The 14653-nt window shown below is 45.1% G+C and overlaps 1 protein-coding gene across 1 annotated transcript in view; it reads right to left on the reverse strand.

Moving 5' to 3' along the window:
• Nucleotides 1-2089: 2089 nt before the first annotated feature.
• The window catches only part of LOC137273064 (uncharacterized), a 30627-nt gene continuing 18063 nt past the window's right edge, over nt 2090-14653 (reverse strand). Inside the window, exons 7-8 of the mRNA XM_067805512.1 lie at nt 3969-4166; nt 2090-3439 (exon numbers count right to left, since the gene is read on the reverse strand). Coding sequence (XP_067661613.1) covers nt 3183-3439; nt 3969-4166 — 455 coding nt within the window. The 3' untranslated portion in view covers nt 2090-3182. The remainder of the gene's footprint in view (nt 3440-3968; nt 4167-14653) is intronic.

Genomic DNA, 14653 nt, shown 5'->3' on the forward strand with positions numbered 1-14653 from the left:
TTAACAATGATTGACGAATCTTTCTTTCTCATGTTTAGTCGGCGTGCCCTGTCTATGAAGATGTCCTTAACGCTTTCAATATCGAGAGTGTCAGACAGAAAATCACGCACTTTTTGTTCAGACTTTTCCCAAGTCTCGTTGACTGCACCTGGAATTCTGTGAATTATTAGATTATTCCGTCTACATAGGCACTCGAAGTCATCTAGACGATCTCTCATAAGTGAGAGTTCTGTTTTGAGGTGTTGATTTTCTGTTTCAGTCTCTCGAACTTCTCGTGCACTTCGGTCGCCATATTGTCTAGTTTGTTATTCAAAGTTTGAAAATCTAGTGAACGGGTTTTAACATCGGATTTTAATTCCTTTAGGATATTCAGTACCTTGGATGATTCTTCGTCTGTCTGTTGAAGTCCGACTACAGCCATGGGGTCGACTGATAGCGTGGTTTGTTGACGTGTGGTGGGCCGGGGGCCGGGGCCAGGAATATACTCCACATTGCCACAAGTGACTAACAGAGTACTCAAGAGCAATAAAAGTCTTAAACACACAGAAACGTAATGTTTTTGTACAGTAAAACCTGTACAACGTTTCCTTGCCTTGTTTGGCTGACAAAAGCAGCCGATTTTGGCTCGATATTGAGTCAAACATATTCCCATGGAGAGACCTCCGTGGCACACGTCCTACCCAGTCGCTGTCATGCGCAGAAGCATGGAGTCAAGATGGACCTACCCACTTCTACAGACACCTTTGCTGTCACGTCTCCCACCCAACAAGTCGTTCAACAGGTTAAAGCTAAGTTGAAGTGAGAAAGTGTCGTCCAGAGGGAAAACTGCACTGAATCAGAGACAAAAGGCTAAAATGTGTCATTTGTAGTAGGACGTGTGAACATGCATCCCTGTCCCGTATGCTCCAAACAATATGTTTAGGCTCATGACTTGTCCCGTCATATTCTAACAAAACATTCCGGAGAAGATCTCAAGCAGCAGCAGCAGCCGCAGGAGCAACATGTGGGTGATGAATTTAGACTATTTTAGCCATGTACCATGATTGTGTCAGGCCTGACCTCGTGTGGGAAACCTATTTAGTGAAGCAGCTTCTAGAATGGATGAACGTTAAACCTTATGAATGTATTATCTGGCTCTACAAACGATGGCAACCCTTGTGTATGGCCATTCAAACCCATGTTTATCCCTACGTTGAATTTCATCAAGGCATTCCTTCCGACCTGGAAAAGGATGCGGTTCTAGACCTCCATGTGGTGAATGTGATTATCCTCAATCACATAATGTCAACAGCCAGCACAGATCCATGCATTACAGATCTTTTTACGGAAGGAAGTCATCATTGTAATCTCTGAGTGATTGCCTTGACCCAAACTTGTATTACACAATGAAGCACCTGTATTATCTGCTTCTGTTCAATAACACATTCGATCAACAACCCATCCTGATTTTGCGAGACAAATGTGTCCAGGAAATTATAAATATACTCTTGAAAAAAGTAGGGGAACTGTACTTTCGATGTACGATTGTGGAAATTGGGAGATATATAGAATTAAATCAATGTTGATACAATAATAACGGATGTTTTGAGAAATTCAATGCATCACCTCATGGGTTTCATTCAAAGCAAAGCGGTTCGTTCAGTTATCCTCTTGTTAGGTGACTGGAGTATGACATGAAAGTTTCAGGTTTACAATTTTCAGGCAGTAGTGTGTGATTTTACCCTGAAAACCCTGACCATACACAGATGCAAGAAAATTATCGGAAAAAATGGTATACAGAGATTTATCGACCTGACTGAAAAACGCCATTGACCCCTCAGCCCTTATGAGTCACACCAGATGTGTCATCCCACGGGTCCGCGGCCATGGAACCCCCCAGTCCTTATGAGTCACACCAGATGTGTCATCCCACGGGTCCGCGGCCATTGAACCCCCCAGTCAGTGTGAGTAATCCCGAACCCATTTCCGATGGGGGGTGCGAGTCAGATGAGTCACCAACAAAGTGTTCTCCGAGGTCATTGCCTCCTGTGAAATGAGGTCACGCAGGTGTTTGGTGACGTCATTATACGTCCTGTATACGACAGATGAATTTTAGTTTTAAACTTTAATAGCATCATATTCCTATAGTTTATGTCGAGGTTTAGGCAGCATACTTTAACTAAAAAATGCGGACTGCCCCTGGCTTCGCTGGACAACAGAGCACGCTTAATGGCGTGTTTGCAACGGTTAGAAGGAGCGTACTGTTGCAGTATACAAGTACTTAGAGGTATCAAATCATGCTGATTAAGACTGATGTATCCAATTAATTGAATTAGTCTAAAAATTCTGGACTGGCTATTGCACTAAGTTGTGCAAAAGGACTAAAGTCAGTAAACTGGAAATGAGATTGTTCTGTAATCAATGTTTTGACTTGCAAAGTGTGTACAACTTTTATGAAGATTATTAGAATAGAACATAATTGTTGCTTTACTAAATGAAGGAAAGTTTTAAGAGATAACATTTTGAAAGTTCACAGTGTTTTTATTGCTCCACTACAATTTCATTTCCCAGAAAATGCCGATTTTCATATTATGATTATCAGCGATTCTAACCACATCACTTGGTAAGGTCAAATGTGAACACTTCACTTGGTAAGGTCAAATGTGAACACTTCACTTGGTAAGGTCAAATGTGAACACTTCACTTTGTAAGGTCAAATGTGAATACTTATCACTAGAAGGAGACATATTTGAAACACGCATGCCTATCGAATTCCCATAGCAACCCGGAATTCCACTAACAATAACGTCAACAACGTCACATATTTCAGGGTGTGTTTACGTTGCTCGCACGGTCGCAGAGTTACCCTCAGTTCTCAGAGTTCTACGAGGTTAGTGCAAATTGGATATCAGAAAGACACGTTAGAAAAAACACGTGCACTAGGCCCTCACTTACTGCTTCCTTAGGAAACAATTTAAATTTGCTTTTCACTTCATTTGTAATACCCACATTACATTAGTTTACATGGTGAAACAAGATGAAGTGACCAAAACGTGAGAAAAAAACGCAGGAAGGAAGGCTCTAACAAGTGGGTCGATATACCTCAATTTATTAGTGTTATATTGGAGATGCAATGTTTCTTGAATGTGGGTAGCTGTCACATGGTATAAAGGTAAATACTGAGTAAATAAACTGTGGCCTTGTTACACCACAGGCAGTTCCACTTCGCAGATGTACGGGTGTGCCTCGTCGCAGTCGACGTCTCCCCATTCATAGTTAACATTTGCGTACTGAAGAAGCAAGCAGTTCTGGTCGTTGGCAACGTTGTTGGGCTGTCCCTGGTGCCAGTCGCTGTACACACTCTGGTATGGAAGGCCCGTGTCTGTCCAATCAAAGTGGCCCTCACTCCTTTCGTCATTTCCGCCTGTGTACCAGCCATAGCCTCCCGCGGCACTGAACACTGAGAACAGGGAATGACGGAGAACCACTATACCAGCTTAGAAATATAACGTGATGCCATGACAGACATCAGGTAGAATATATTAAATTGGGTCATGGTAGGTAACTTCCACATCAGAAACGTGTGTCATGCTGTGTTATTCTCACACCACCACATTTCACTAACACTTTCTCTCTATCACTATCATTTTCTGTCACTACCATTCATTCCGTCATTACCATTCTCTCTATCACCACCTTTCTCTGTCACTACCATTTTTTCTCTGTCACTACCATTCTCTCTGTCACTACCGTTCCCTCTATCACCACCTTTCTCTGTCACTACCAATTTCTCTCTATCACTACCATTTTCTCTGTCACTACCATTTTCTCTCTGACTACCATTTTCGCTATGTCAGAAACATTCTCTTTCTGTCACAACCATTTTCCCTCCGTCAGTACTATTCTCTTTCTGTCACAACCACCTCTTACTGCATAACACTCTGTATCGGTCGGTGTACACGAGTACGTTACATTATGAGTGAACTTACCAGCACTTTGCTTGATAGTGCCAACAAGGAACTCCTGCTCTTCTTTAGATGTGATCGTCACCAGGTGCGAGGTGGCGCCCTCTTGTCGGCAGGCATCGGCACCCTTGTACCAGGGTGTAGGAGTCGTGTGGAAGGTATAACAGGAGGAGGAGTTACTTCCCTTGCGTGTTATGGCTCCCGCTGGGCACCTTGGGATATCTTGATAGGGAAAGAAGCCAGGCGTTACATACTCCTTCTCAGGCTTATTTATTGGAACGAAGCCTCCCTCACCTGCTCAGAAAGGCCATTATCAGAGACCCAACTGATATGACCCTCATTCCTTACACACAAACACCAATCCTCTCTCTCAAAGTGTGCAAGGAATACACTGAGCCAACGGCGGGATACGAAAAACTCTTAATGCACAGCCGCGCATCTCTACATCACGAAACCGAAAGACACAACCGATCGCACTACCAGGAACTTGATTCCGGTTTAATGGATCTATCCTGAGATTGCATCCTCCTCCTAAGCTCGGCTCGGTCTATAGATCCATCCATACACATATTCGAACGGAGTGCCGTTGACGTCTGGAGACAGTTTTTAACCGGAAGTAGGATGGCTGGTTCCAGACGCTCTTGGCGCTCAAAAGTCGAAGACGTGTAATTGCTTTTCATCTCGAATAAAATACAAACACGATGTTCCTAGACATACACTGACAACAATTGTAGGAGCCACCATCCAATTATTTTAGAATCCAGTGTACAGGCCTATCAGCGAAATAGCTTTATCGCTTCGAAATGTTTGTTGCCTTTTTTTTCTCGAATAAAGGTGTCAAGCATGATGTCCGAAGGTAGTTTCAACAACGCTTATCACGATGAATGGGTTGATATACGCTGAAAACATTTATGGAAGAGGCAATTCTTTTTTTTACAATACAGCGTGGTCAGCCAATCAGCCATATATAGATTTATTACTCAGTCCTCTTCTACCAAAGCTGGTCTGCTGGTGGGAAGGAAACGAGCGGAAATTCAGACACAGAGTTTTGGAATACGAATGCCATGCAAAACATTTTCCTTTAAACTGAACCAGCTTGGTCAGGTTAGGTTGACATCTATGAAACAGTTTAAGGTGAGTCTTTTAGAAGATCTTTGTTCTTGGTTGGCGGGCTTCCGAGTCAGATGGAACTCTTCCTCAAAGACTTTACCGTCCATGAGCGGAGACGACACTTGGTCGTCGGCCATGTTCAGCTTGACGTCGATTAGCTCCCTGGTCTGGTCGTGTATTAAGGCTTTACATTGCAATCAGCGTGAGATTAATTTAAGATCTTCCCCCGCATGTCCCGACACCTCAGTGGCTATGCCTATCCCGAGGATATGGTGGACAACAAGCCGACAAGCTTAATCCCATGCTCGCAGCCACGAGGGCCTATGGTACTTCTTGTGTATTCCCACTCGCAGATCGCATTCTTGTTCTAATTGGTCTTTCGTGTCCTTGACCTGATGCAACCATCCATGGTTTCAAGTGTTTTAGCCACGTCGTCCGTGGCTTGATACAATCCCATTTGTTCCTATGAGTTAGAAATTAGCTTCAATTGGTCCACTGTCAAACGTCAATGAGTATAATTTAAGCTGATAAAGTGAAAATATGGAGGTAAATTAATGGTCTTGAGTGAAGATTTAATCAAATCTACAACCTCTCGAGGCTTGTGGAGACGACTGTATCTCGTAGTACATAAATGAAAATACGTTGGCGATCATACCAGAATATGATTAACCCAGAATTACCACAGGTTCCCAGTGGTCATCTCTAAGAAAAGCCTCGATGACAAGAGTAGAACATCATATCACATTGACCCGCAAGCCAGGGGTTTCATCGAGTGTTTTTAATTTCAAACAGAATTCGCTTCCCTGACGAGCGACTAACATATAACCCGTTCGATCTGGTATGATGCAGTTACATCCATCAACCGTTCTATTAGCAAAATTGTGAAAACCAGTAATCATCCAACTTTCCTGTTACGATGCCGAGACAACAACCTCGTTCCCAGAGGATTTCAGCTCTCATCTCCTGTCCCTCGCTCACCTGCCATCAACAAGATACTCCACAATGCCAGCACCAGAATAGTCAAGCACCAGATACAGCACCTACGCCGCCACAAGTCCCACCTCCAAAAAGACATTGAAACTAGCAGAAGCCACCTACAAGACACCCTCGAGCGTGACCTCTACCACAAGACCCAGTCCGTAGCAGAGAAGACCAAGCAGCACCTCCATGAGAAAGTGAAAACTACCCACATCACCAAGTTCACCCAGTTACAACGCCCTCGAACCTCCAACATTCCTGAAGCTAACAACACCACCAACCCCAAGACAGTCATCAACCTCAGCAGTAAACATCTCACACCATCTCAGACGTCCCTCCTTGCCAAAGGCCTGAAGTATGTCCCAGTCACCGCCAAGATCAACACAGATGCCTTCATCACCAGCATTGAAAGTGGACTTCAACAACTGGCTCCGAATGGCAACGTAGACTATCTCCGACACCAGATTATAGACACCATCAAGCAAGCTCCCAAGCCCCTCTCCAACCTCACGCACCAAGAGAGACAGGCCATCACCGAACTCAAGAAGGATGACACCATCACCATCACCGAAGCTGACAAGGGCAAAGCAGCAGTCATCATGGACACCCCGGAATTCCTCGAGCTCGTCAACAACAGCCTCTCAGACACCACCACCTACCTCAACATCAAGAAAGATCCGACGGCCAAACTGGAAAGACAACACAAGAAAACCCTGAAGGACCTTCATGAGAAGAGAGAAATCAACGACATCATCTTCAACCAGCTGAACCCTATCAACTCCCAAGCCCCATACGGATGAGCTACCATCAAGATCCACAAGAACCCGCCCAAAGCCCGGATCCTAGTCTGCTCCAGAGGTTCAGTTTTCTACAACACCGCCCAGTTCCTCTCACGTCTCCTCGCTCCATTTGGCAAAGATGGCAAGTCCTACATCAGCGACTCTTCATCCTTTGTCAACCAGCTGAAAGAATCCAACCTCACAGGCACCATGGTCAGCTACGACGTCGTGGACCTCTTTACCAACATCCCACTAGAAGAAGCCCTGGACATCCTTCGCAGCAAGTAACCCAACAGGATAGATGACTTGGACACCCACCTCACCATAGACAGCATCATCAACCTAGCCCGCAGCTGCTTTGACACCTCCTACTTCACATTTAATGGTAAGATATACAAGCAGATCCACGGTCTCCCCATGGGCTCACCTCTTTCTCCTCTCATTACAGAAATCTTCATGACCTCCTTCGAGGAAGCAGCCCTCTCCACAGCTCCGTTCCAGCCCCTCTGTTGGTACCGCAAAGTCGACGACACCTTCACCACCATTGCCAATGACAACGACCCCAGCGAGCTCCTCAACCACCTCAACGACCAACATCCAAGAATCAAGTTCACCATGGAGACTGAGACCAACCAACATCTGCCCTTCCTTGATGTATCCCTCCACGCCACAGATGATGGACCCAGCATCGATGTCACCTTCTCCAGTGGCAAGACCATAAAGACCTACCTAAAAGCCAACGGTAAAGGACACAGCTGTGAACACCCTAACCCGAGAGGATGCATCTACCAGATCCCTTGCAACTGTGGCGACCTATACATTGGAGAAACGCTGAGACCAATCAACACCAGAATGAAGGAACACCAGACCTCTGTTAGCAAACTCGACCAGAAATCGGCCATCTCTGAACACATTCTCAAGAACCCGGGACATTCAATCCGATGGGAGGACACTAGGATACTATCTACCAACAACAACAACTGGCGCCAAAGGAAACTGCAAGAAGCCATCGAGATCCGGAGACAGAAACCAGCAATCAACCGTGACCAAGGAGTGTACCTACCAAGTGCCTGGGACTTATTGATAAATTGATCTCATCTATCTGTGTACATTCTATCTATGTAATTCATGTATAGCCAATCTACCCGTGTACATCCTTATCTACTTGTGTTTGTACATCATCTACCCCCATGTAAACATGTCCATCAACTCTCATGCAGTCATGTACATCATCCTTAATTACCAATCAAGTGTTATGTAAACATCACCCACCATTGGCTTCCATCCTTTTCCCCTATCATGTACATCGTCCTTACCCCCTACCTGTGTTATGTAAACATATCCCATCATCTGCAATGTATTACCATTGGCTTCTGTCCTTGTTATCATAACTGTCGGGTTCCAATCAGCGCTTGTTTATACTGGCTTCCAGCTTTCGTTAAGTCATTCCACTTGTTACTTTGTTATTGTTTTACCTGTACATATAAATATAGCCCTGTACCCCATTCTCAATCACCTGATGAAGGAGTAAGCATTAACTCCGAAACGTTGTGTTCTCATATAAAGAAGTTGATATCCATAAAATCTTCATTCTTGTCCCATTTACTGTCTGGGCTGTGTGTAGAGGGAGCGAAGGCCCTGAGCTGATGTGCTAGGATCACCCGAACCCACTCTGCTGCATTTCTATCTTAATCTGTAGAACATAATAATAATGAATTTATATAGTGCCTGCTTCCAAAAAGTATTTGTAACTTGAGTCATGATGCACCACCCATGCTTACCAGTGAAGCGGGTATAGCGAAAACACCACCAACTCCTGAGCCAAGTGTCTTCGAACATTGCCACCACACCTATCACCACATCAAAACTAAGTACATGTCAACCGTAAACCGATGTTTGTGGTTGGGTAATCGCAGGTTGTGCCTCATTTGGCTAAAAAGTCTTTAACCTTCCACACGTTTTGGCCAAGCTACGTGACTGTTTTCTACATGATGTTGCCCATGATGTCGGGCAGCACTTTAGTGACTTTCCCGGCAAGTCTCACCAAGGCTTGGCCGAGCGATTTCAAATGTGTGTTTTATCCAGGCTCTGATATCACCACCACCTTTTGATATGATGAACCCAAAAAGCCATCAGAACGGTGGCGATGGTGATGCCTTGTTCCTGCACAGGGACTTGTATCGTTTAGAAACAGCGCTCGAAAGACATATATTTGTATAGACCCTACCTTAGTACTATATAAAAGGAAAGAGATGTAACGAAGAAACCACCCCCTGTTCGATCAAAGTTACATGTCACGGCGTAAAATATTTTTAAGGCAACGTCGAGGCCAACGGATCGAACGCCAGATGATTTCCCTACAAAACGACCCATAAATGGTCACAATCGGACCATTATTTCAAAAGTTATACGCCACGAATCATCGAAAACAGCTACCTCCGCAATTTCACGCCAAAATCATGGATCACCAAATACGGCGAAAACTCACCTTTTAAATTAGTTTATTAATTCCACACACGTTGCCAGCACCAGTGCTAGGCTGGATTCGATCGGCTGCGGCATTCCGTGGGCCGGAAAACTTATTGCAACATCTACATGTAATTTTCTCGACAGTAAGCAAGCAGTTTCACTGGCAATCGCTGGCAAACCTACTCACTTGTCGGCTATAAGTGACCTTGACATTCAATGAACTGAGCAGATCCGCGCAAACAGATTCGGGCCATCCGATTGGTCACTGCCACTGTATATTATATTTCCCACCAATCGGATGGCCCGAATCTGTTTGCGCGGATCTGCACAGTTCATTCGAACAGGGGGTGGTTTCTTCGTTACACCCCTTTCCGTTTATATAGTACTAGGGTAGGGTCTATACACATTTATGTCTTTCGAGCGCTGTTTCTAAGCGATACAAATCCCTGTGGTTCCTGCAACAACTTTTTAATCCCTCCGGACAACATGGTGTCCTCGCGGAGGCCTCGCACGATCGTTTCACGCATACGGCTTATCTGCTTCGTTGAGGTTTGTATTTCTGCGAGCTATGTGCTCGTCGATCGTGTCCAACTTGACTGTGTTGTCCACAAGCTATCCGCAAATGGTTTGCAAGGCCTCGTCCAGCCGAAAGGTAAATTCGAACCTGGGCAAGGTTCATACTGGCAGGTAGACAACAAAGTGACTGGCAAGCGTGGACAAAGCAGGAGGTTTTCCCGTGTGAGAGTGCATGAGATTGACCTCTGGAGCCTCTTTCACTCGCAGTATCCCTTTATGATTGAGTTTGAACGTGGAATAATCACCATAAAGAGGAGCTCTATTTTCCTTTTCCTTAGGACATCATAATAATCATTGACGCTCGTCCGTGGTACGTCATCGGCCACGTTTCCTTGTGAGATGGCTTTGTCATCGAGGAATGGGGCTCCATTGCCACACAAACCATCCATCGGAATATTGTCGTAACCAGGTTGTTCAAGTGGAGATTTAAAAACCTATGTTCAACATATCCACTCTGTCGCTGGTCTACGAACAAAAACTAAATCGTCTCTGGAGACTGAGAGAACCACTGAGGGTGAAAAACGTGCGCCAGTGACTATCACAAACAATCCAAGCTCGATCGATGAAACCCAAACAGTGTTGGCGCATTCGTCATGCCATCATCAAGAAAACGGCCATCATAATCAGTGGGAGTGAAATTTTCTGGAGAACAGCAAGCGAATGGGAAAACAAAAAATACCAGCGTATTTGTCCAGTCCATTGTCTGTTGTGCATGGGGTATGCTTTCAACCAAAATCGTTGCCATGGCAGATAAACATAAAGCCTTATGCTTTGTTCGGGAACTATTTTGCATTTCGCTCCACTTTGAGTTGGTGGAGGGTCACATGCTGTTTTACCAAGTCCTGCTGGGTGATCGGCTGGAATACGCACTCACGTTTAACGATTATAAACAGGTGATTGTGAGAGTGGCAGCTACACGACTGATAACATTTGTTGGAATTCGACAAGTTCACGGACCAGGTATTGGCCCAGCAGATTCACAACCAGTATTTGGGCACTGTACCCACCTTGTACGATCGTATGTTGTGGCATTGGAAGATCATCACAAACAAAAGCGGCACATTGTGAAATATCAATCTGAAGGTGCCCGCTCGATCGATGAAGGGCATTTTGATTCTTTTGGTGGAAGAAGTTTCACTGTTTCAAAGGGTCCATGAAAAGTATTTGTTGCGGTCAAATGGCCTATTTATAGCTACATTGGGATCATGTGATCTGTGGTAAGTCACATGACTGTAAAAGGGAAGATAACTTGGGGCAGGGGCATGCGGTGCTATGCAGTTTTTGGGAGGCTGGCGCAAGTGACAGTGTCAGGCAGAATTCAGCGTTGCCATACGGTTTTTCAACCGGCCACAACAGGGACACAGTATACACAGAATTATGAACAGAATAAAGGTTTCCTGTGTTGGAACCGTAGAAGTTATTTGTACAGACATTTGCCGCGGTGACAGTATGGAACCCTTAGATTAGCCAATTTGAGGTCATGGTCGAGGGCTTGCCCAAACGGCTGTTCAGCCAGGGCATGCACGCTTACCATCAGTAGGACGAGATTCAAAAATCAAGTGACCACCGGACTCTAGGAGAGTACCTGACGACCATGTACACACTGTGGTTGGACATGCACAATCCACAGATGATGATCGGTTGCAAGGCAGCGGGCGTCTCATCGATCACCATCTAGATACCGAAGAGGGTTCCAACTGCCGGTACATTCACCCTTTATTTGTATGTGATGGATGCTCATGGATGTATCATGGATGCTCAGCTGAATATAGACAATGGACGATTCGTGCAAACGGTGCAAATCGTGCAAACGCGTTAGGATACTGAGCTGCTCGCGATCCACACTTTCCCATCATGTGCAGTCAGACAGGATGCAGGCAAACCGTGTTCATCTTGGACATGTTGGAAAGTTCTTGTCGGGACATAGTGATTTTTTTACCCACGATACGCGTCAGTCAAGGGTGCATGGAGAGAGCGTGGGTGCAGAACGACACAGAGGTGTATAATATCGACCCTGGAGTGTGTTTACATGACTGGTTGCGAGCTTTTCACATGAAGTTCAAGGGAGAATGAACTCTGTCTATCCTGGACGATTGCAGTGCCAGCAAGGAAATCATCAAAAACAGAGGCATGTTATCGTATTTAGTATTTTGGGGATGTCACATGAAACACAGCCTTTGGGTCCTCATGCAAAAATTCAACTTGGTCCTGAAAGACCTCAGGGAGCAGACGCTATGGGTCAGCCTGTTTCAAAGCAAGGGCAGGAATTCATTCGAGGAATGTTTCAGAGACATAGGATACATATTCGAAGTGGACTTAAACATTCCTGGAGCATTGCATGCCTCCCATAACCTGCTGGCTCCCGAGTGATTGACGGTGGACCGAGGCTGGATGTCGGACTATCAGCAAGACTTGTTGGGAACCAGTAAATCAGAGTCTATGGAAAAACTGAACAAGATAAAAAAATGCTTCATGCACTACAGAAACCTGTAACTGTACTTATCGATGGGGGCCTATAAAGGTTCAGGGTAGAACAGGCCTTCAGCAACCCATACATGCCATAAGAGGCGACTATGCTTGTCGTAAGAGGCGACTAACGGGATCGGGCGGTCAGATTCGCTGACTTGGTTGACACATGTCATCAGTTCCCAAATGCACAGATTGATGCAGAGTTGATCACTGGATCACTGGTTCAGACTCGATTATTTACAGACTGCCACCATATTGCTGGAATATTCCTGAGTGCGGTGTAGAACTCATTCACTCATTCACTCACTCACTCACTTATCACTGAGCATGAAACTCGTGAAAATGCATTGGGTGCCCTTTCCAAGCTGAGAGTCAAAGAAAGGCATCAGTGTATCAAATCCATCTCCAAATCTGCAATAGGTATTTTTCAGGAAGTGACAAAACTAGCATTATTCCCTGTTTTGTGTTCTTAGCTTCAGTAATTTCACACCAAGCACATATTTACTGTCTGTACCTCTCATAGCTGTTTCTTTTGCATAACCCATGCCGGCTCGGTCCCAGTGCTTACATGTGCTCTGTTTTTCACCCACGAGCTTTTCCTAGCAGCCCCACTTCCATGCGCAGACTAATACCAGCCTAGCAGACGATACATTAACGCAACAGATGGGACTTTACATTTATTTGAACACCGAGCTGCGAACAAAGGCCACCAGCAATTTCAAGAAAACTTATACAAGCTTATGAACAATGCGGTGTTCTGCAAGACGGTAAAATAGGTAGAAGCTGGTCAGATCCAGTGAGATAGAAAAACTGAGGAAACGCATCACCAGCCCGGCATTCAACCGGAGTGAGATATTCAATGCCAGCTTGACAGCACTTCACGACAGGAAAATTCACATCAGACTCAAGCAACCCGTTTACGTGGAGATGAACAAACCCTTATTTGTCGACTTGTTCTACGATTTCATAACAACGAGCTCAAGAAGCAGTACAGTGACCAGTGCGAGGTGCTGTACATGGACGTGGATACCCTGCTGGTGGAAATTCGCACTAAGGACGTGTATGAGGATATGAAGAAAAACATGCACCTGTACGACACCAGCGACTACCCACCATACCACGTGATGCACAACACCACCAACAAACAAGTCCTTGGTAAGAGAAATACGCCGACACGCCGATCGCCGGGTACATAGGCTTGAGACCGATGTCAAGAAAGTCAACGATGCCAAACATCCGAAAAGGAAAAGGGTCAAGAAGAACATGGTGAAACACCACATCAAACACACACTTTTCAAAAAGACTGTCTTCAATAAACATACGTTCAACCACCCCATGAACGTGTTGAGAAGCGACAAACAAAATCTACAGCATCACTCTAAAAAAGACCTCGCCGTCGCCCTTGGACACCAAACAATGGATTTCAAATGGTGGCATCCACATCTGTAACTATAGCTGAGATGGGAGCTTCCGCGACAGTCATTCCACTGCCCCATCCCCCAATAATGGAAACACCACTTGATGTGTCAAGACCTATGCAGACCACTGAATGATGACGTGTATACATCATGGAGAAGGTTTACTATAGCCATCGGGAATTACTGGAAAGGTGTGGCAAGTGTACCTGCCGGCTCCCCGATACATCCCGGGAAGAAGATTTGACATTGCCATACCTAATTGTATAAACTGATCTATTAATGCAGTCACTTGACCTGGCCAAACAAATAACAAGTCATTCCTGGATGGGGGTTCATGGGACGCAGCTGTTATTGAAGCATGATGTCAAGGTGATACGAGGCGTGGTCCGGCCTCACCAAAGCCAAGTCATCTTCGAAACATTTAACAGGACATTAGCCGAGCGTTTGTTTAGCCATCAGCATGCCCGAGAGATGGTCAACCGTGAAAAACGATCCCTGATGGCCGAATCAACTGTACCATTACATCACAGCAAAGAGAGAAAAAAAAACTACCAGACTGGGTCGTGGTAAAGGGTCTGTACCAGTCCGGTGAAGGAAGGGCCCCATATGGTCTATGAAAACGTACTGCATCAACCAAAAGCATATCAAGGACAGCAAACCGAACTTGAAAGATGGATTCGTCACAGATGACTTCACGATCGTCCCTCACGACACGGTATTACGCCCTTATTAAAGATTCGTCTCTGTCTCTCATTATAGACATGTAGAGATCGTCACAGATGACTTGACGATCGTCACTCACGACACGGTATTACCCCCTTATTAAAGATTCGTCTCTGTCTCTCATTATCGACATGTGGAGATCGGTCAAGAAATGCTTGTTCAGATGCATCAGGGTGACCATTCATGG

The sequence above is a fragment of the Haliotis asinina genome, chromosome 2 (assembly GCF_037392515.1).
Source record: "Haliotis asinina isolate JCU_RB_2024 chromosome 2, JCU_Hal_asi_v2, whole genome shotgun sequence".
NCBI classification, from domain to species: domain Eukaryota; kingdom Metazoa; phylum Mollusca; class Gastropoda; order Lepetellida; family Haliotidae; genus Haliotis; species Haliotis asinina.